The sequence below is a fragment of the Anas acuta genome, chromosome 1 (assembly GCF_963932015.1).
Source record: "Anas acuta chromosome 1, bAnaAcu1.1, whole genome shotgun sequence".
NCBI classification, from domain to species: domain Eukaryota; kingdom Metazoa; phylum Chordata; class Aves; order Anseriformes; family Anatidae; genus Anas; species Anas acuta.
Genome location: NC_088979.1, coordinates 79,612,169 through 79,633,200, shown reverse-complemented (window position 1 = coordinate 79,633,200; position 21,032 = coordinate 79,612,169). Strand labels below are relative to the sequence as shown.

At 42.2% G+C, this 21,032-nt stretch overlaps 1 protein-coding gene across 5 annotated transcripts in view; it reads left to right on the top strand.

Moving 5' to 3' along the window:
- Positions 1-200: 200 nt before the first annotated feature.
- SCML2 (Scm polycomb group protein like 2) overlaps positions 201-21,032 on the top strand; it is a 66,354-nt gene continuing 45,522 nt past the window's right edge. For 2 of the 5 annotated variants that reach the window (XM_068683971.1, XM_068683953.1), the window contains exons 1-4: positions 201-343; positions 10,222-10,329; positions 15,357-15,425; positions 20,757-20,827. In XM_068683971.1, coding sequence (XP_068540072.1) covers positions 10,308-10,329; positions 15,357-15,425; positions 20,757-20,827 — 162 coding nt within the window. In that variant the 5' untranslated portion in view covers positions 201-343; positions 10,222-10,307. The other 3 variants (XM_068683962.1, XM_068683980.1, XM_068683990.1) reach the window with 3 other exon arrangements.

Genomic DNA, 21,032 nt, shown 5'->3' with positions numbered 1-21,032 from the left:
CCGGGGTGCCGCCGGCGGCCGTCAGGCACCACCACACGGTGCGGGCGGGCAGCACCGATGGCTCAGCGCCTGCCAGCCGCACCCCGGGCGGCCCCCGGGAGGCGACCCCCGTGCTCCGAGGCCTCCCGGGAGAGGTCCCGGAGCCCCGGCCCCCGGCTGCGGGCCGAAAGGGGGCGGCGGCGGCCGGCCCTCGCCCCCGGTGCCGCTGGCGGGCATGCGCGGTGCCCCCGCAACATGGCGGCGGCGTGAGGCGGCCGGCGGCGGCGGGAGCCGCTTGAGGGAGGCGGCGCCGCCGCTGCTGCTGCCCCCCCCCCCCACCCCGCAGCCCCGCGCAGAATAAAACGTAAGTATTATTTATGGGCGATGAGATATTGAATTGGTGTGAAGGATAAACGTGTTAAAGACACTTCGGTGCTTTATTTATGGGACGTCTCACGGTAAGGCAAGCAGGAGCGTGTGTTGAAACTGAAATTTAAATATAGAAGTACTATAAGGGCTGCTAACTTTAACAAGGTCCAGTTTTGAATATTAAAATAATGTGTTCTGATTTTGTTTGAGGCTCTTGGGACAGAGTTGTTGTGCTAGTTTTCCAGTTGCTGCAAATAGCGCAGCAGCATGCTTGTAGTGTCTTCCAGGTTAGTTGGTATTAAGTATTGCATATTCTGTTCGTAATTCTGTTCAGATTCTGTAAAAAGAAATAATAACACGAACTTCTGGTTTCGTGTTATTAACTCCTTGCACAGCAATTAAAAGCCATGTAGATACGCAAAGGTGACCAGCTCCGATTAAGGCATTCTTAAAATTGGGTCATACGGTAAGTGCTGATCTTGGTGTAGAGGTGTTCAGGGAAGGAGCGGTGACAGTCCTCTGAAAGATGTTTCCTCAGACTTTGTACATCGCTACTTTGAACGTACAGGTGCCTTTTTTTCTTTCTCCTTTCTCTTTTTTTTGTTGGGGGTGGCTGCTGGTGCTGCCCTCGCTGCGTGCGGTGCAGTGCTCGGATAAGGTAGAGGCGTTGTTTGCTGCGGTAGCTGCCCGAGTGCAGAAGAGGTGTTGGAGACAGCCAAGTATAATTTTATCTTCACTAGTGTGAAACTCATGGTACAGAGAATGCATTCGTTCGGATGTCTGCCTAAAAGTTGAGTGTGCAAAACAATGACCCTGCTGGACTTGAGGGGACATGGAAAAGCCCGAAGCAAATGTAGGTGGCGACTTCTGCCCTTTGCACGTTGGGTGTCCTCTTCGCACAATTGTGTCTCGTTGTTTTCTTAGTGCTGACACGGGACTGCAAGCTGGGAGTGAGCCGTGCTCGCTCCCTTTATCTGTTGCAGTCCATACGTGATGGAGTGGGTGTGCGGGGAGGAAAGAAGTCCTGGGTAATTATCGCTCGATAATTAATAAGGAGTGTCACCAACAGGAAATGCCATTTGTCGCTAACTGTCCAGGACACTGCTGCCGACCTTATTCGCCTGGCTACCTCTGTCTCCAGCAGGGATGGGTGAAATACGCAATTTTTCCCGTATATTTTCAGATAATCTTTGAAAATACTGCAGTGTGCCGTAATATTTTTGGAGTGTAAATATAAAGCAAATTACAGGTGGGGACTGGGACAGTGCTTCAAAGGGGTCCACACAAGGGAGGCTGTTAACCAGCTTCTTGACCTCTGCATCTGCTGGGGCTTTCAAGTTCTGTTTACTCCCGTTTGACAGAGGTAGCCCTAGGCACCCAATCTTAGTGCTGATTGCTTCTTCCAGAGATTAAAATCTTAAATGTCGAGGACTGTGCTGTTAGTGTTCTCTAAAATGTAAGACATGCAACGTCAGCGGCTCAGGACTCCGATTTCTCTAGGACATGGGAAACCCTGTCTGAAGTTGCTGGGGCTTAATAGAGCTGTTTTTAAATGTGGAGCAACAGAAATGTTAAAGGTAAAATTGTTTGTGCTTGAATGTTACAGGTGTTTGCGTTGCACGTCATAGCCCTGGTATTCTTGCAAATACTTTTAGTTTGGCTCAACATAATTTGAAATCCCAGAATACTTATTAATGTTCTGGTGTGGTCTGGTGAATGCTTTCTTTTTTGCTGTGACATGTTTTTTGGTATAGGAAAGTTTTTTGGTATAGGGAAGTGTTTTTCTAATAACAATTTGTATGATTTCTTCTAAGTTCCAAGTCTTCTCTAATTTGGTGATGTCTTGATGTAATGGTGGGCAGCTTTAATAATATTTATATGCAGTCAAGTTTATTTTTTTATTAGATACATGCAGTCAAGATGCAGTGATGGCTGATAATGCTGAGATACAGGCAGCATGTGCATGCAAACAGCTTCACCTGCGCTATGTGGAGAAGCAATCCGTATGCTGCAGATAAAGACCCTCAAAAGTTTTGGTTAAGTCCCTGGAGGTGCTGTAGCTTCTTTTAAGGATATGTTCCTGTGCCAGTCCCATCTTTTGTACAAGTGTGCTGCGGCTGGCCAGCCTGGGTGGCAGCAGCATCGTGCCAGGATGGCTTGGTGAGCTACCTCGTGCTGCCTGAAGCTGGTGTCCCACATCTGCAGTCTTTTTTAAGCTTGTCTCTAGTCCTGCAGGATGGGCAAAGGGGGCTGTGCACCCGCTGCTGCTGGGGCAAGGACTCGTGGCACAGCTGCTGGCGGAGGGCACACTCCCCTGTTGCTTTCAGCACGTTTATGAGCAGAGTTAACCAGGGCATGAGTGATGGTGGTACAAGAACCTTCAGAGGTACTCCTGTCTCTACCTTGTTAGTCTTTCTGCTTGGTTGGTGAGGAGATAGGTGTGGAGGAAAGTCAGGAGCTGCAACACAGCTGTTCAGAAATCAGCAGCTATCTTTACAAGGCTCCTTATCTCTGCCTGATGGGCTTGCTCTGATGCTTTCTCTCGTACACAATGGATACGGAGCAGCCAGGTCACCTGCAGTAGAGGGGATATGCTGTCTCCTACCTCCTCGCAGGACTGCTGTCACAGGAACTTGCAGCTTTAGTTTGTGTGTCCTTGGAACAGGACAAAAAAATTCAGTAAATAAGAATGATGTGAAGAAATATACGGTTCTTTGTTGTGCTGGTGAGTTTTGTCTGTCTCGTTTCAGCACTGTAGATTGAGAACTGGTTCACAGTTCTTGTCTTTAACAAAGGTGGCTGCTACGTAGGTAGCATTTGAACATTTTGGATCCAGACTGGTGCACCACTAAGTGTGTGCTGAGCGTGTTCTTCCATGAACGCTCTTCCTGCTTTGCTGAATTACTGGCAGAGCCATTGAGATGGAAGTAATTCTGAAATCCTCAAACATCTAACAGAACTTTAGTGCTCTTCCACTCGTTTTAGCAGGCAATAGCCTCTCTGCCCCACAGGGAAGGCGCTTTCTAGCTATCTTATGTCCAAACTACTCTTAAAGTGGTTTTTCTTTGTGGTTTGTTAGAATAACGTTGTGTGCAGTGGCTTTGGAGTGTTATTTTTCCCCTGTAGGTGATGTATTATCCGTGTGGCTCCCCATTTAGCATGTCGTCATCTAAACCCAAGCAAGGCATCGCATTAAAGGTAGGTGTCCTCCTTTGAATCATTTGGTTCTAGGCCTTCGGCTTCACAAATCAGGTCAAATTCCACTTAAGGCAGCAAGGAAACTTAGGCCTTTCATGAAAGGGTTGAACTTTTTTGATGGAAGTCTCAGTTTGTTGCCTTCTCGGGGTAATACGATAGCCCTTTTAACGCAGGGCGAAGCCGAGGCTGAGCCTTTCATCATCTCCAGCGTCCATTAGCTCGGGGAGCATCTGAGGTTTACGAAACGTGCGGGAGAGCAGCGCTGTTCCGATGAGGTGCGTGCACACAGCGGAGCACCTCCGTTATTTATGTGCTGCGTGGGATCTGCTGCAGATGAAGGCAGGCAGGGGAGGTCGGTGCCGCCAGCGCAGCTCCTGGGGCACCCCTAAAAGCCCCTTTGGAAAGAGCAGTTCGTATAAGCCAGTCTCGTACGTGGAGGAATGTGAAAGGGTATCAGGGCTGCTACATTTGGTGGAGCTTGTCGCTGCTGTCTGTCAGGGCTCAGACTGAAAGGGCTGGGGCGTGCACGATGGCACTTCCAGTGCTGAATCTCCTGTACGTGCACGGGAGTCCATGGGAATGCCTTGTGGTACCCAACAGGACTCATGAATGTCCATCCGAATAGGCAGGGGTTGGAGAAGGAAGGTGGCAGCAGGAGTTTGTTGCTGCTGGTGTTGAGTGTGAGCAAGGAGAGGCAAACGTTGTGCTTTGAAACAAGCTGACTCCATGTTGGGTGCTCGCAAGGCTGATCTATGCAGAAATATCCCAAGGCTGTTCTCCGTCCCTCCACTGGAAAAGAAATCGTGTACTTTCGTAGATTTCTGCAGCAGACAAAAGGTGATCGTGTGAAATCGTGATGGATTTCCCAGCTCTGTGATACGTGTGTGGGGCTCTCGGATCCTCTCGGGGCTGAGCCTGAGCAGTCCCTGCAGCGCTTGGTGGCAATGTGGACGGGAGGAAGCCAGAGTTATCTACGAGGTTGTAAAACCCTTTTCCACCAGCCCTCCTCTGCTTGTCTTTCTCCCCATTTCCCCTGAGCACACACACTCTTTCTTACTACTGCTTTTAAAACCGCTGCTGTTGCTTGCTGTCTGTCAGAGATGAGCGCAGAGAAGCCCTGTAGGGATCTCTGGCATCCCATTCCGCCCTAGGCTCTGGGCATCTCTTACTATGTTTGCAGTAGCAATTTATTTTCTCCCTTACCTGCTGTATTTGCACTGTGCTTAAAGTATGCTCGGTGCCTCCCAGAACAAATAGAGAGCTCTCTGCTGTGTCAGGGGAGGCTGAGCTGGAGGCAGAGGAGGTGCATCTGGGTGTACAGGGAATTTCGTGCAGGTATTTAGCTCTTAGACAGTCTTCATCATGCAAGACATGTGTGTATGTGTATATATTTATTTTTTTTGATGCATGATTTAATTAGTTTGCTTCGTGAACGAAATTTGAGTTAGGCATTTGAACGAAGCCAGGCTGAATAATGATGATGAATGTTTCAGGAACAGTATTCCAGGCTTGAAGAGGGAAGCAGAAAAGCAGAACAGAGATTTTGGTGAGTTGAATCCACCAAAACATTTAAACAATTTGTCGAGCTCTTATGCTACTGCAAAAATGCACTGGTAAACTACTAAAACTGACAGTTTTACTTTAGATGGAAATGTAAGTGCTTCGAACTGTATTTTTGATTTATTTGAATATAATGTTAAAATACCCTTTCATGTGGGAAGGCTGGTGTTTTAAGAATATTTAAAGCTGTTAATGGCCAGCCAGCCTCTTTGCTGAACTGCTGACTTCACACATACCATTTCCTTTTTCAGGTTTTTACAACCCCATATCTTCCAACTTTTAAAGCAGGATGGGGGGTGTGTGTAGAGGGGAGAAGCTATTTATATTTTCCACTTGTAGCTAGAGAGCAGCTCTAAACTTCAATTTTTAAAATAACCATGCAAATAGTAAATATTGAGTGTATGACATGGGATGTTTCTGTTTTCAGTTGATAGCAGCTGTGTTATTTAATCTAATTCTGAGACCTAATTTTTCAGCTGTTCTCATTTACAAGTATTTATTTTTTTGCTTCAGGAATTTTGGGGACAAATCTGTGGTCTAAACCGTGTTAACGCTGCTTTTTAAAACACACAATGCCTTGCTCTGTACTGAATACCATACACTTAGTGCAGATTGAGAGCTTATGCTTTTGTAGTCTCGAAATGTACGATTCACTGTAATTACAGTTGCTCATATCCTAAAGCAGATCGTAAACTTACATGGAAGGAGGGCAGAACATTTACAAATGGTGTTTTACTGCTGACAGCTTAAAAGTTTGTGTATGCTGATCACTTCATAAATAGTGAGCAGGGCGCTGTTGGGGACTTTCTGAGGAGTTCCGCTAGTGCAGAAAGTTTCTTCTTGATGTTAAGGCAAACGCTGTTAAAAAATGATATTTGGAGAGCCATAATTACCTACTCTTGTCTTTTAACAGCTTAAGAAACACTCAGCCATAGTTTTTTATAATAATACATATGGCTAGCTAGCATTTACTCTTCTGAAAGCCCATAAATTCTCCAAGAGCCTAGCTCTGCTTTTATCTGCTAGAGAGGCGTTCTGATCTCTCAGGTCGTTAGAAGTTCTGCCATATGAAAATATGGAAGTTTAATTTCCTTTCCTGGAATGATTCTCGCATTTATTTATTTATCTGTGTGTTTATTTATGTACAGAGAATTTGAACTCAAAGGGATTTTAACTCAGATCAAGTTTCTTGTCAGAACACTAGCTGGCTATGTATGCATAAATGAAGGAAAACCTCATCTTCAGGTGTTTTTTTTTTATTTATTTTGAACTCATAAATGTGTAATGCTAAATAATCCTGATTTTATGACTATGAAGCTTGTGTCACATCTTGTAATCTTACGGTATATTTGTGCAGGTGTAAGTTTTTTTTTCTTCTCCTAGCCTGAGATCTTACCTTTCTATAATGGCACTGCAGTGTGCTCCAGGAGATTAGTTCAGATTCCTGCTGCAGAAATACAGAGATATGTGCTGCTATGTCCTGAAGTACACGTGAGGCTACGCACCGGGTGACTTACCTGGAAGGATATTTTCAAGGGGACTTGGAAGTATCGGATGTTACAGGAGTCCTCTTCTTAACCTTATTCTGTGTATTTGCCCTATTTCAGCACCTTAAGGGCTTGTGCGAAGGGTGTGAAGTAGTATTTTTATTTAAGAGATGACAGGTGAAGAGACGAGCAGGTTAGAAGACAGCATTCCCCTCACAGGAGCAGTAGTCACTGTGGCGGGACCGCGCTTTCCTGTCAGAGGAGTCGGTGCCTCAGGTACGGGCTGCCCTGTGTGGGAGTAGGGCCGGGGTCTGCAGGGCTGTGGGATGGGCAGGGGGCTGTGAAGAGATACACGGGACTGCGAAGGGACACAGGGAGTGAGGATGGTGACAGAGGCCAGGGTGGTGGTGCCAGCCCCGCGGCTGGGCCTTCTGAGGGCAGTGGCAGCGGTGTGTTGCTGGCGAAGCGCCCTGTTGGGACGGAGCCTGGAGGATGACTGCCTGTGCTTCTGTGTCCTCTGTCCCTTCGGTGGGCCACCAGGGGTCGGGAATTGCAGCAACACATGGCCTTTGAGTAAGTCTTTCAAAATGAGAAGAGCAGTGTTAGGAAAAATGCTTTCCATCCTGTTTGCTGACACCTGGTGCTATGTGGTAGCGACGCGCTAAGGGGGAAGGTTTAGGCTTGTCTAGTAATATATGTCCTTCTGACAAAAGACTTACACAGTGGGAGGTGGCTAGTAGGAGTGATTTGGGCATTAACAATAAAAACTTCAGTAAGGAATTAAAGGCAGATGAATGCTTTCTGTCTATTTATTTATTTATTTTTAATTTAAAGTAGCTGATGCAAGGGAAGCTAGTCAGAGAAGGAATGAAACTCAGGATGAATTAAGAAATAAATTATGTAAATAATACAGTTGATGAGTGTGGAGATCTTCCCTATTGCTTTAAATAGGATATATTCCAATGATGAATTTAATGTTACCACAGAATGGTTTGGGTTGGGGGGGACCTTACAGATCATATGGTTCCTTAGGTTCCTGCACTTTTCTGCTTTTTTAATGTACAGCAGATAGTTTTTCATTGGTTTCTGGTATAGATTCTGTGCTTCCGTTCCTAAATCAGTGGGTTTGGGCCATTTTCTGTATATGACTGTCAGTCACTATGGTTAGCTTGGTTTTTGAAGCTTTGGTTTTCATTCTCTTGCTTTGTGCATGCTCACTCCATCATGCTTCAGCCTTGCCAGCACATTTCTATGTTTGCTTGCATGTTCCTGGCCTTGTTTTATTTATTTGTTTTTGCCTGTGTTTCTTAAAGCTTCTAGATTAATTTCTTAACCTTACCTTTCTGTATTGCTCGCTCTGCTCTCTCACCCTGTTGCACACGCAAGAAAGAAGCCTCAAGCTCTCTCCTCTCTGTGAAATTTTGCCGAAAAGCATCTGGAGGTTTCTCCCCTGGTCTAGCTGGCTGTTTCTGCTGGGGATGGCAAGGCCATGGTGAGAGGTGCCTCAGGTAGCAGGCAACATGATCAGCCTCACTCATCCCTCATGCAATGTGGTGGTGGTGGTGGAAAGCTGTTCCTGGGCCTGCCCTGTCTTCTGGAGGTACCCAGTTTTCATTTTGCTGTCATCCAGCATCGTGTAGCGGTTGTTAGAGGCCCAGAAACACCGCTCTTGAATGTCTTCTGTGACAAACATTGCTATCTACCAGCTACAATAGAGACTCTACGCTGAGTACTGTAAGTGTGAGCGGGTTTGAAGTAGCACCTCTTCCAAACAGTAGTATATTTTATTCCTGCTCTGAGGTTTGCCCTGTTTCAGAGAGCTCTCTCAGAGCTTTCCCTTGTCTTATATTTTTAACAGACCGGTGGGCACGCTGTAAAACCGCCTATCTGGTGGAGCAGAGGCTAATGAAACGCTGGAATCCTTTTTATGTCCTGACAGACGCTCCGGTTGTGCTAAACTTGATGACTATCACTGCAGGGTTGGAATCTTTATTACTGCACCAAGTGCAATCTGGTGCTTGGAACAAAAAGATAAAAACCATGCACTGTTTTAAAGTAATCTGTAAAACAGTTACTTTGACTCTGCATCACCTTTCGCAATTTATTACTCGCAGCGGAAAAGCTTTGAATTTTGGGGGGAGTCTCCAAAAGTATCACGTATTTCAAATTTATTTGATGGCTTAAAAGGGTTTCTCTTCTTAATCCTGATGATCACTTATGCTGTGAATGCTATTGTGTAGGAAAACCTGCTTATTTTATGTCAGTATCCAGTTTTATTTATAACTGCTTTCAAGTCTCAGTCACTTAAGTTTTTTTCTAATAACTATCCGGCATGTCCACGCGCTGCAGACACGCACAAAACACATTCTTCAGTCATTGGCCTTTTTAAAACCATATTTAGTTTGTTTTAGCCATGGGGCTAGCACTGTATAAAGTTTTTGTCATGCAGTCTACCACCATGGCGTACAATTTCCTCTAAATTTCACTGAAATGTCACAATTTCAGGAAAATGCTTGCCTGTATGACACACCTCTTGTTACATGAAATATCTACGTGCAAATTTTTAGCATGTGAGTGTAAGATTGAAGAAATTCCAAACAGATATCTTGCTTTTCAACCACTATTCCTTTTTTATAGCACTGGAAAGGTATAGCTTCCAAAAATGTTATTTTTGGCAAAATTCATCTTAGAAAAAGTGTCCATACATTTAAGTTAAAAAAAATAAAAAAATAAAAAAATCTTGAACTGTTGATGATAGTAACTGTAAGGTCATGGGATTTCCTTTAAAAAAAAAAAAAGTGATCAAAGAAGATAATTCAGAAATATGTATTTTTATGCACTATTACTTGAGTAGTGAATGGGAAAGGATAATAAACTTGCCCGTTTTGTTGCTTTAGGGGTAAGAAGCCTCAGCTGAGTTTCGCTTGGTTTGAGTGCAGTCGAAGTTGCAAAGAATTGATGCTGGAGTAGAAAATCCCACTAGCACGCACACATAAATTGTTTTTGCTGTGTTACAATGGTTTAACTAAGTTGTTTCTAAGCCCTGCAAGAGTGTGGGTCACTTCTAGTTATCTGCAGTCAGCGTTCCTGTGGTGGGTTCTCCCTCCTCTGCCGTAAGCAGTAACGGGCAGTGGTAGCAGTGAGCAGTTGTGCCTTTGTGTAGGTTTCTTACATCGGTGTTTCGTTCCTCTTGCTGGTGTGGTTCTGAAAGAGCATTTTATCCAGAGGTGCTTAAAGTTATGTGATGGAAGATAAACTCTGTGTGTGTAAGCCAGGAGGAGCGTGTGATCCATGAGTTTTTCTTCCATTTTTCAGTAGTGTTTGTTGGGGAGAACAGGAAAAAAGCATGTTTTATATCTTTGAATTAGAAATTCACTGAAAATGCAATTCATTCTACCACAAACTGTCGAAATCAACGAAATAAAAGTTTGGGTTCTTTTATACCCTTGCTACTTTGACATATCCATTGTTTATGTGCCGCTCTTCTACAAGCAGCTTGTTAAAAGTTTGCAACTTTATACCAGCAAGATAATTATACAACAATACAAAAAAAAAATCCTCCTTTTCCAAAACAAGAAAGCCCAAACCCCAACAACCCCCCCTAACTTGTTGTATTATTACTCCACAGGAAACTGTTGTGCTGAAAGGAAGAATTAACTGGTCTTTCAACTTCAGCCTTTTTATTGTGAGAGAGAAGATCACAGAAGTGTTACCATGGGGAGAACAGCAGCTAAAGGTGAGGCCTGATAGCTTTTATCCAAGAGGAAAGAAAATAGGGAACCTGTTAAACTGTCTCTTCTGTGGTGGTGGTGCATTACTTAACAATTAGGATACTATGAAATTCAAGAAGAGAAGTTATGATATATACTGAAAGCAGGTAAGTATGAAGTTTACATTGTTTTAGAGTAAGTGTGCTAAATTCAGCTTAGCCTGGAGTTCTATAGAAGTTCAGCTAAAGCAATTCTGTCCTGTGACAGCCTTGAAGTCATTATACTACTCTAAAATTGAACAGTGTGTGTCTAGATGTGGTATTAAATGAAATTTAGTGCTTTGTTTTGTAACTGCACAGAATTTATCAGGAGGATAACTGAGTAGTGCAAGGAATAAAAGTTTACTGCAGTGAATAGCATTAGCAGCTGTCTTCTACAAGCTCTTGAAGATAAAAATGTACACTTTTAAAGAAATTTGTCCACAAATGCACAGTGTAGTACAAAGGTGTGATACCCACTGTGTCATGTCTGCAGAAGATAATTGTGAATTAAGTGCTAAAATAAAGAGTGAGGCTGAAGAAAAATAACAAGCGTGTTTGGGTTGGTGAAACAAAGAGAATGTAAAGCGAGAAAGACCCACGCTTTCAAACCAGCTTTCTGCTGCTTTTTAAACCTTTCAGATGAGTAGGCTTCCCTCCTAAAGCATTACTAATACTTTTGTGTTTTTCTTGAGCTTTCCACCTTCAGCCCAAGCTGCTTTATGTGCTTGTGTGCTCCCTTGGTAAATAATTGTCTTGCTATAATAGATTTTCTGGAATGGCAGCAGTCATCTATTTAATTGTTGAACCAAGAGTTTATGGAGGAAGTCTACCCCCTTCTCTTGTAGTTTTTCTGCATGGCTGTTGTGTAGATATACTGAAAGAAGCACTCTGTGCTGGGCAGATAAGAATCCCACTGGGAAGCAGAGAAAGAAAGGGAAGGAGGCATTTTAGATTCACTCTGTCTTGATATGCTCAACTGCATGCACTGAAGTTTGGGGAAGGGTAGCTAAAATGTGCTCACAACTCTGTGCGCTAGAAAGCAAAGGCAGCCCCTTCCTGACCTATGGTAAGTCTTGGGCTCGTCTTAGCAAACTTTGTATGAGGGTAAGTAACTGCGTGGCATGGGAAGAGCAAATGTTTCTGTCACCCAGACGTGTTTCATGTCTGTCTGGAAGAGACAAAGGATTTCTTTGAGAAAAGCGGTCTCCTGCCAAGTTTTGAACACAAGCTGGAGTTGAAGACTTTAAGATGGCTAAGAAGTAGCTGCACAGATCTCGAAGGCATGACTGTGAACTTTTTTTCCCCATAATGGACAGCAAGCAAATAGGAAGTCTTAAAAGATGACAAATACATGACGCCACATGTAACACGCCTCTCTAAAAACTAATGCTGTCAAAAGAGATGATGCTTGCTAGTATACAGGCAAAGAATCCATCTTGTTTGCTGAAAGATTAACTTATCCCAGAAAGAAGTGTTGGGGATTTGTTAAGTGTCTCAGAGAACAAGCTGCAGTTCAACATGAGAGTTTATAAGAGGAAATATAAATTGGTCACTAGGATCATCTTTACCAGACCTTATTATGTTCTAACGGTGCTTTTTTTTTTTTTTTGCATTCACAAGCCAGTAAAGATAGCTTTGTCTCGTTTCTTCCTTGTCTCTAATTTCTTGCATGATAGATGTGGTTACTCTTGCCTGTCGTCTCTTGAGTAATCTTATCAGCAGAAGAATTCTGTGGTTACAGATAGGGTGAAGTAATGTAAACACGTGGAGTTTTGAATCAGTAAGGAGAAAACACTATGTTAAATAACCTATTCTAATCTTCTTTTGTAACTACTGCTTCAGTTTATGGAGTGTGCTGTTGACAAACTGCTATTTGGTGAATAGAATGTGCTGCTACTTTTTATTTTTTTAATTAATTAAAAATTAATTATTTTTATTAATTTTAATATATGCTGTATTCTTACATAGCTACCTATAAGAAAACATTCTTTTGCAGGGTTTTGAAAGTAGATATTTAGCCTGTATGCATTATAGGCTACCTATATATGTATTTACACACTGAATATAAAAGTTCTTAAATATATACTTAGATATATTACTGTATTTTTAACACTTTCTTTGAAAATAGGACCCAATTCTTTCTTTGCCTTTTTTTTTTTAAGAGAAGTGAATAGCATGTAATTAGATCCACAGTAGTATCATTTCATTTTTGTTTGTGTTTTGACAAAGTGATCTAAAACATACTGTGTTTTGCTTGTGTCTTTATAAATGAACTTTATGAACAGAGAAAGATAGATAATGAATTCACCTGACTTCTTTTTTGTCACAATGAACTTCAAGCTTCTAGAACTAATAAGTCTCTTCAAACTCTAATATATAAATAAAGTTCCCATTTTCAAGTCCACTTTTCAGCTTTGAGGGAAGTAAATCATTGAGCAGCTAGCTGAGGGAGATGAAGGGAAAATACTGATTGTACCTGCAGAGCTATTCATGACCTCATTTTTGAGATTAGACGTCAAAGTTTGACCAAAATGAGCCTCATTTGCTGAGGGAGTCATATTTCTCAGTCCAATTATTTGACATAATACTCTTCCATTTCTTAATTTTGTTTCCAGTGATCTTTTGGAATTAAATTTACCAGAGTATAGGCTATCAAAATATCCTGTGGAAACTGGCACGCTTAAAGGCACTTAGATTTATAAATTCAGTTTTTAATAAATCTTATTTTCCTTAATGTTTCTTCTAAAAATAATCCATAAATTCTTATCCACCCTGAGTAATGGCATTGGAAGAGGCGCGCTGCACCAAAGCATCATAACCTTTGTGAAGTGCAGACTGAGGGAAACCTTTCCGAGTGGTGGGAGGTGGTAGTAGACCCAGGGTATCTCAAGGGAAAACAGGACAGTAATTCTTACAGTTAATGGCTTTTCATCTGTGCAGACAAAACACTCCAGCTTTGTAGTGGTCTTCCCAACATTGAAATATGGCATGCGTAAAAGCTGGGGGGTATGGGACAGACGGACTTGAAAAACAATCTTGGTTTAATCAGACTTATTTCTTGGATGCCTCTGCATGTGCTGGGTGTGTTTTGCTTGAGCATTTTAAAGAATAGCTTTCTGCTATTCTTATATAAAAACTTTATATATCTATCTATCTCATATATATATATACCTTATATATATATATGCATATTATATAAAAATAAATGATAGTGCTTTGAGTTTTTATTATCAATTAAGATGCCTCCAGCTCAAATGAAAGAGGTATCTTAAGGAACTTATATTTCTTTTCATTAATGTCTTCATCTCTTCTTGTTCTCACAGTTTTCTAATTGATGATTGTAATTAAAATGTGCCACTGAGGGTATTCCATTTCAGCGTTTTTATTTGCTATAGTATTTGTGGAATAGGCGTTAAACCTGATACAGGAAACAAACAATTTGGGTGGGAGATGTCAGCAAAAATTCATCTGGTGTGCAGGCCATGGGTTTCCACATTCTTTCACCTGTTCCTGATTTCTCTTATCATGAAAGGCTGTCATCTCGTTTGAAATCTGGCACTGTTGGGTCGATGTTCTTTCATGGCTGCCCTTTCAAGCTTTGGGTATTCGCAGGAAGCAGTTATTAGTTCTGTCCTTCAATAAGCCTCTTATGTGGGACTCCGCTGGATTTCCTCTTCAGTAATAAGTGGATAGGAAAGTCTTCTGTTCTGCAAGCTATCATGCGACAGTCCCATGACTTACTTTTTTTTTTTTTCCTTTTTTTTTTTTTTTTTGAAAGCTGGAATAACCAAGCTTGTAGAACATAGGGAAAGGTTTTTCTAGTGATTGTCAGCACCCAGCAGAGCACTGGCTGGGTTCAGTTCAATCCCAAAGAGGCTGAATGGAATATATTTTGAACTGTAGGAAGGAGACAGTGACTGTTGTCCTTGTGTCTTGTCATTGCCACTGGTGTAGTTTTAGTGCTACCCCTTGAGTTCTCGCTGATAGCTGTCAAGGTGTAGGGTGTCCACTTGTGCAGGTTAAAGCCCTACTCCTGAGCAAGGCCTAGAGCTCTGTGGGCACCACCCAGAAGTATTGCAGCAGGTCCATCTGAAGTCGACTCCCATAAGGATTTTTCCTTGGACACCTGTCAGCTGCTTTCAAACCTTTGAAGGCAAACTTCTCAAAGAAGAGCATGCAAGTCAAGCAAGAAGACTAAGTAAAGGAGTAAACATAGCATTTTTTCCCCATACTTTAAAGGATCTGGGGTATTCCATCTGTGCCTTGGGAGAAGCAGGTGGTATTTTTGCAGCACATTTTGAGCATTTATGTAGTTGCTGGTTTACTCCTATGTAGCCTCTCTCAAGTCACTGAAATTCTCTGTTTTCTATGACTCTGGGGTCTGGCTTATCTTATATGTGGAAGGTGTCTCAGCACTAATAGGCTTTAAAGGTCCTGACCAGCCTCCCCTGGGACCTTTTCTTTACCCTTTCCAGGCCCAAGTCCCCACATCAGCCTTGGGGCAATCAGTCCTTGCCGCAGTGAGGCAAATAGACTCAAGGATTCAACAAAAGAAATATAGAATTACATCTTTAGCTCAGAAATACACTATTAGGTTTTATTATTTTGTTGTTTCTCAGCTTGCAGTGGTCTGAACAAGATCTAAAAAGATACCCAACAATTTTGAGGATCTGAAATTGTGTAGATTGAATATAGTTATTTGGAAAAAAAAGGCAGGAATGCTTTTTGTGGAGCTAGTACTACATTTTCTACAACTAGATGTATTCTGATAATGTGATATAATATAATCAAGCTCTGCTTTTTCATGCTGTACTTTGCAATATATTTTGAAAGAAAAATAGTACAGTGTCTAAACTTGTAATATAATTTACCTTTTGATTATGCACTGAAGTAGATGAAAGAAAGTTTTTGGAACAACACATTCTGTACTGTTTGAAAGCATTCTGTGTTATGCTGGACATCATTATGATGGGAATATTGCATTTATTATGTGATGGAATCTTCTCTTTTAGATTCAAAGAATATTAAAAAAGAGAAAGATGGCAAGAATCAGCAGGCAAACAACCCGTCTTTAAACAGTGGTAGGTATTGCAGCTGTCAGGTTATTAGTTAAGGTGTACTGAAAGGAAACGTATGCATTTGGATTGCAATGTCTCTTGAGGCTTTTTTTCCTCCTCTGATGTCTTTGATTATTACTGATGGGTAGTTAAAAACATACCATTGCTTTTGTTTAACTTAGCAAAGCATGTTTTGGTGTAGCAAATGATGGTTGAAACTGCTTGACTTGAGTCTGATAGTTTTATTAGCTAAGACAAGTACGTGTTATACATATAATCAAAAACTCTCTGTAAACACTAACTTTTTAGATCATTTACTCATCTGTCTGTTGTTCTAATCATGTATTTCCCTGTTTAATGCCTCTTATAGCGCAGTAACCTTTTACTTTCCTTAATGTATTTGCTGGTGCCAAAGAAAGGCTTTTCAGTGTTGCTAACTGGATTCTAATTTTATTTTAAAAATCGTTTTCAAATCAATTGTGTATCAATAACAAACTAAAGAAAACTTCACAAAAAAAATAAAGAAAACTTGACGAAAATGATCCAGCTTCTTGTTCAATGTAGACAACTTCTGGTGTATCCTCAGCAGGTGCCATGGGGCAGCATGTGTGTGGGACTGCGGGCAGTTGCACCGTTGTGAGGTTCAGTAAGAGGGCAGCAACATCCCTATATGCTCCTCATATATTTGTGGTAGTTGCTTGAATTTGGGCCAGCGAGAATTGTCACGAGTACTGTTGACTGAAGTGGAAAATCTTTCTGGGAACCCTTAGCTCTTGATAAAGTATCACTGGGTTACTTAAACTCTCACTCAGCTTGCATTTCCATACCCTCTGACTCTTAATAAATGGCCTGGTTCAGGGGTTATCCTGGATACCACCCAAGGAGTGGGTTACTGTTGTGTATTCATTAAACGTACTGACTGACCAGTGCAGTAATAGGGTGGTTGCCTTGATGATTTCATGCCGTACGGATGAGATACTCTGCTACCACCAGCCCTAGTACAGCTTGGTGCAGTTACGTTTCTCAGACTTCTTTCTTTCATTTCTTGGGATCCTATCAGTGGTAGTGTTCTGCTCTGTTACAAATGCACTTTGCATGGCTCAAAACATGTCTTGTTTCCCCTGTATAGCAGTGTAACTCCAGTCAGACTGGACTCAGCATGTCTGTGTTTCAAAATCAGGTTGTCTGACATGACAGATGGAGCCCCATAAGACAGCCCCCACCAGCAAAGTGCTGTTCACATGTGACTAAGATAACCGTATTTCGTGAGTCACTATAAAACTTCTTGCCTTCTTCTGCGGTAGGGAACAGCATGTGGAAAATGCTTGGTGTAGGAATAGTGCTAAGCAAGCAGGCTTTACTCTGTCGTCAGTGTTCCTCCACTGGGGGCTAGCTGTTCATCAGCTTTCTGAGCACTGAATTTACTCATGAGATCCAGACTCAGCCCTGTCAAACACCTAGAGAGGAGTGACTTGCTCAATATCGTGCAAGGTATCTGATTTTAATAGATTAAATGAAAATTTTTGTCCTGTGTTGTTGCTTGTTGGTGGCCAGGAAGAAGAAAGAGCCTCTTTTGGTCGTTGGTTGAAGGAAGTTGCTTTACAGTGATTTGGGCTACAATCCAGCAAGTCTCCAGATTGCTCAGGGGGATGCGTGATAGGAAAAGTTGAAGAGGATGGGAAATAGAAGTGTGAGAAGAGCAGCTGAAAAAAAAAAAATAAAGTAGGTAGGGAAAGGCAGGAGTAGAAAAATTCTAGCTGAATGATCCCAACGTGTGGAAGGTAACAAGGAATAAAAGGAGGATATGAAATACCTTATATGTTACCTACTGTGTTTGCAGGAGTGTGTAAACAAAAATTAAAAGGAAACATCGTCTTTGGCAAAGAGGGGTGGTAGGATGAAGACTAGAAAAGAGAAATCTCCGTGTCAGAAGTTTTAGGTGTGTGCTAAAGGATCCTTGGGATGAGATGAGAAGGCACGAGGTGCTCCATCTGTACAAACAGAACTTAGACTGTGGTAATACTGTACTAAACAACAATAAACCAGAACCTTAGACTCTACATATTTACAAGCTACACTTGAATCGTAGTTTAAATTTTCAGTTTAAAATTTGTAAAACTTGGATTGGAACTAAACTGAAGCATTGTGTGTGGAAGAGGACAATGGAGTTAGGGAGCACTCCAGCAAACTGGACGTCCACTTGTCCATGGGACCAGATGGGGTGCCTGTGGGAGCTGTCGGATTTGGGGCTTCCCTATCATTTTGGTGTCTGGGGAAGTCTGATGATGACTGGAGAAAGGCAAAACACATGCCTGTGGTCAAGATGGGAGTATTTGGGGAACTATAGGTCGGGCTGGTGGGAGCCCTGTACATCTCAGGGGAAGACACCTGCACCTGGGGCCTGCTGAGGCCAGGCAGGCCAGCGGCGGGCTGCCTCAAAAGGAGCTCTGCCAAAAGGGCCTGTGAGGCAGCAGTGTGCTCTTGTGGTGACGAACGTCAACTGCACCCCTGGTCAAATCAGCAAAGACGTAGGCAGCGGGCTGAGAGAAGGGGTTTGTCCTTTCTTCTTGGTGTTTGTGATACTGTGTCTGGAGTACTGTGCTCAGTTTTGAGCTCCCCAGCATGGAGATGACAGTGATGTACCAGAGCAAGTCAGCTGGCAGGCCACCACAAGCAAGAAGGTTGTGAGATGTAAGCAGAAAATGGATAACAACACCAGAAGACTGATTTCCTTGGCTGGAAGAAGCAGCAGCTTGTGGGAGATGATCTTGCTGTCTCGAATTTCCTGACAGGTGGCTGTGGAGAAGACCAAGATGGATGCGTCTCCAAGGTGCAGGGGAAGGATGTCTTGGCCTTGCTTGTTGGGATGTGAGGTGTTCCTGAGTCATATGAGGAAAGAAAATCTTCACGTAGAAGGTGATGAAACCCAGAAATTGGGGTTTAGAGGTTACCCACAGAGATCCTCGAAACTCAGTAGCCTTGCTGTGGTGGGACCTGCTTTGAGCAGCCGAACTAGCGGCCTCGTGGGGTCCCTTCTAGACAAAGTTATTGTGTGATGGGCAGAGCTGGTCAAAAAGAGGCAGGTTTGGAAAGAACAGCAAGTGCCATTGGTGTGTGGGGCATTGACTGTAAGTCTATGCTATTGTGAGCAACAATGGCATAAACTTATTTCATCCATTTTTTGTTATTGCTTTTTAATTAGTCTGGCTGTTGGGCCACGCTCATTTTTTTTTTTTGTGTCACTGTTTCAGAATTGCATTCCTGGGCTGGCTACAGACTTTTTTTTTTTTTTAACCAAGTGTCCTAATTACCTTCTGTGATTTTTTTTTGTTTGCTTTGTTTTCCCTGTTCCTACTATATGCTTACTTGTTCTTCAGCATAAAAACTCCTTTTTTCAATTTTCTCTTTGCTGCTGGGTTGGTGGAGTTGGGCTTGTTGCATAATAGGTTTTTCTTGTGCTGTTTAATTCAGCCTGCAGGTTTGAGTGGGAAGGAGAATAGAATGCATGTTAAATCATTTAGCAGGAGCTCGTTTTCTTGATTTTTCTTCATTTGTCAGAAGTTGTATGTTTTCAGGGGCTTTAGAGTTAGGAAGATGTAGAAAATAACTGTTTCTTTACCTGTGCATGTTGGATACAAGGAAGCTTTTTTGGTAGATTATTTTTAACAATGTGGTTGTCTTCCTAGACATGCATCTTATATGCTACCAACATACTTTCATTTCCCTTTTCTATGATTGCAGTAATTAAATGATAATTACAGGCATTTCTGAGACCTTTAATTTACTACAGTTATCTTCAGAAGTGGAGTGGTTCTAATGTAAGCTTCAGATCATTTGTGCTTGATGAAAATGGTTCTAATACCTAGGATTTCAAGTCCTGTTATAACAACTAAGGTCGTTTGGGAAATGCAGATGTATGGATGTAATGTTTTCAGAGGGGGTGAATAGGGTTTCTCCTCTTGAAGTGTCCTACCGAAATGTCGTTGTTAGCAGCCTGTAGACAGTCCAGTCTGCCAAATTAACAGCTCTTGAAATGTTACTGTCTTGTTATATAGTTAGCAACTGCATGCCCTCTGTGGTGTCACAGGCAGATCATTAATACCCTTTTGAATCTGCTGTGACAAAAAATGAGGATCTGAGCAGCCCAGAGGGGTGTTTCTCTTCTGCTTGAAGCCCCATATAAGTGCCTCACTAAGTGCTGTACTAATGCAGGCAAACACTAGGTTCAAACCGACAGACATCCTTCAGAGAAGCAATGTGCAGGAAAACACTGACATTTTCTGATTTTTCTTTGCTTCTGAAAACTGCAGGGATGTGTTTAGCTGTGCCCGGTAGTGTTTTTACTGATAACCACGATGCAGTTTCTCCATTGCTGCTACGGATTATGCTCTGTGAAGTGACTGCTGCTTGGAGCCACTGGGTGGCATCGTTGCACTATTTTGGGGTGGGTTAGGTGATGATGTGCTCTTCAAGAACATCAGGAAGATGCCAGCTGCCTGAACAAGAAAAATAAACAAACAAGCTCACCTAGGTGATTTAAGGACAAAAAATGTGGCATGGTAGTTTTTCTCTTGTGCTTTATATTGATTTACTGCTTGCTTATATCTGTGGCGTTAGTGCTTCGTACTGTTCCATTTGTTCAAAAAATGGTAACGCTGATTAAATCAAATGCAGGATACACTCAGCTGTGTACATAAGCAATGCCAATATTAACGCTGGAAAAAATGATTCTGTTGCTGAACATTACAATAGTATTTACCTTAAAAAGGCAGACCTTTATGTGACTTCAGAGGAAAAGACAGAAAGATGCAGTTGGAAGGCCAAGCTAATCCTTTTGATCTATTGGACTGGGGATAGTGGTTCTCAACATATGCTTCATCAGACACAAAACATCTGTGTTTTTTTTTTTCCATGTATTATTTCAGCACTCCTCTAAAGTTGTTATACCAGTGCTGCTGTTCCCATGCACTTGTTAGGGGCACTGAGGTGTGGAACCACTGGTGGGATTTGTCCAGGGATGCTTGGGAGGTCTTTGTGCAGAGAATTAAGTCTAGATATCCCAACTCGTGTCTTTGTGTGTGGACCACAAAACGAAGAACTCGTGGGAAGTTTATATTGGTATCTGCCAATTGTGTGATTTCTGCTGATGGATTTACAGAAAGCTATTTCAAGGGTTGTGTATTTTGCAAAGATGGAGTTTACGTTTTATTGTAATCCTCTTCTTGGAAAAAAATGTATTCTGTGAGATAGTAGGATGTTTTTCTTTTTTTTTTTTCCCTCTCTTTCCCCAACCTCTCTTAATTTGTGTTCCCTTTAAAACTGTCTGTATGATCTTTTTTATCTTCTGTCTTCCAGAGCAGTTTAATTGGGATGACTATCTGAAAGAGACTGAATCAGTAGCTGCCCCTCTGCATTGCTTCAGACAGGTATGCCAAATACTTTGCAAGCGTATGTGTGTGTGCTTCCATGTTACAGGGTGACGATGAAGCAACTTTTATGTTCGGACTGCTTGCAAACTTTCTGTTTGACTTCTTTTGATCTCTGTTTATCAGTAGCTTACAGTTTTGGCAGAAGCCAGAGGCTGAGATTTTCCGTTCTTGGTTTCTGCCTTAAGCCAAACTTTGAGGGTTT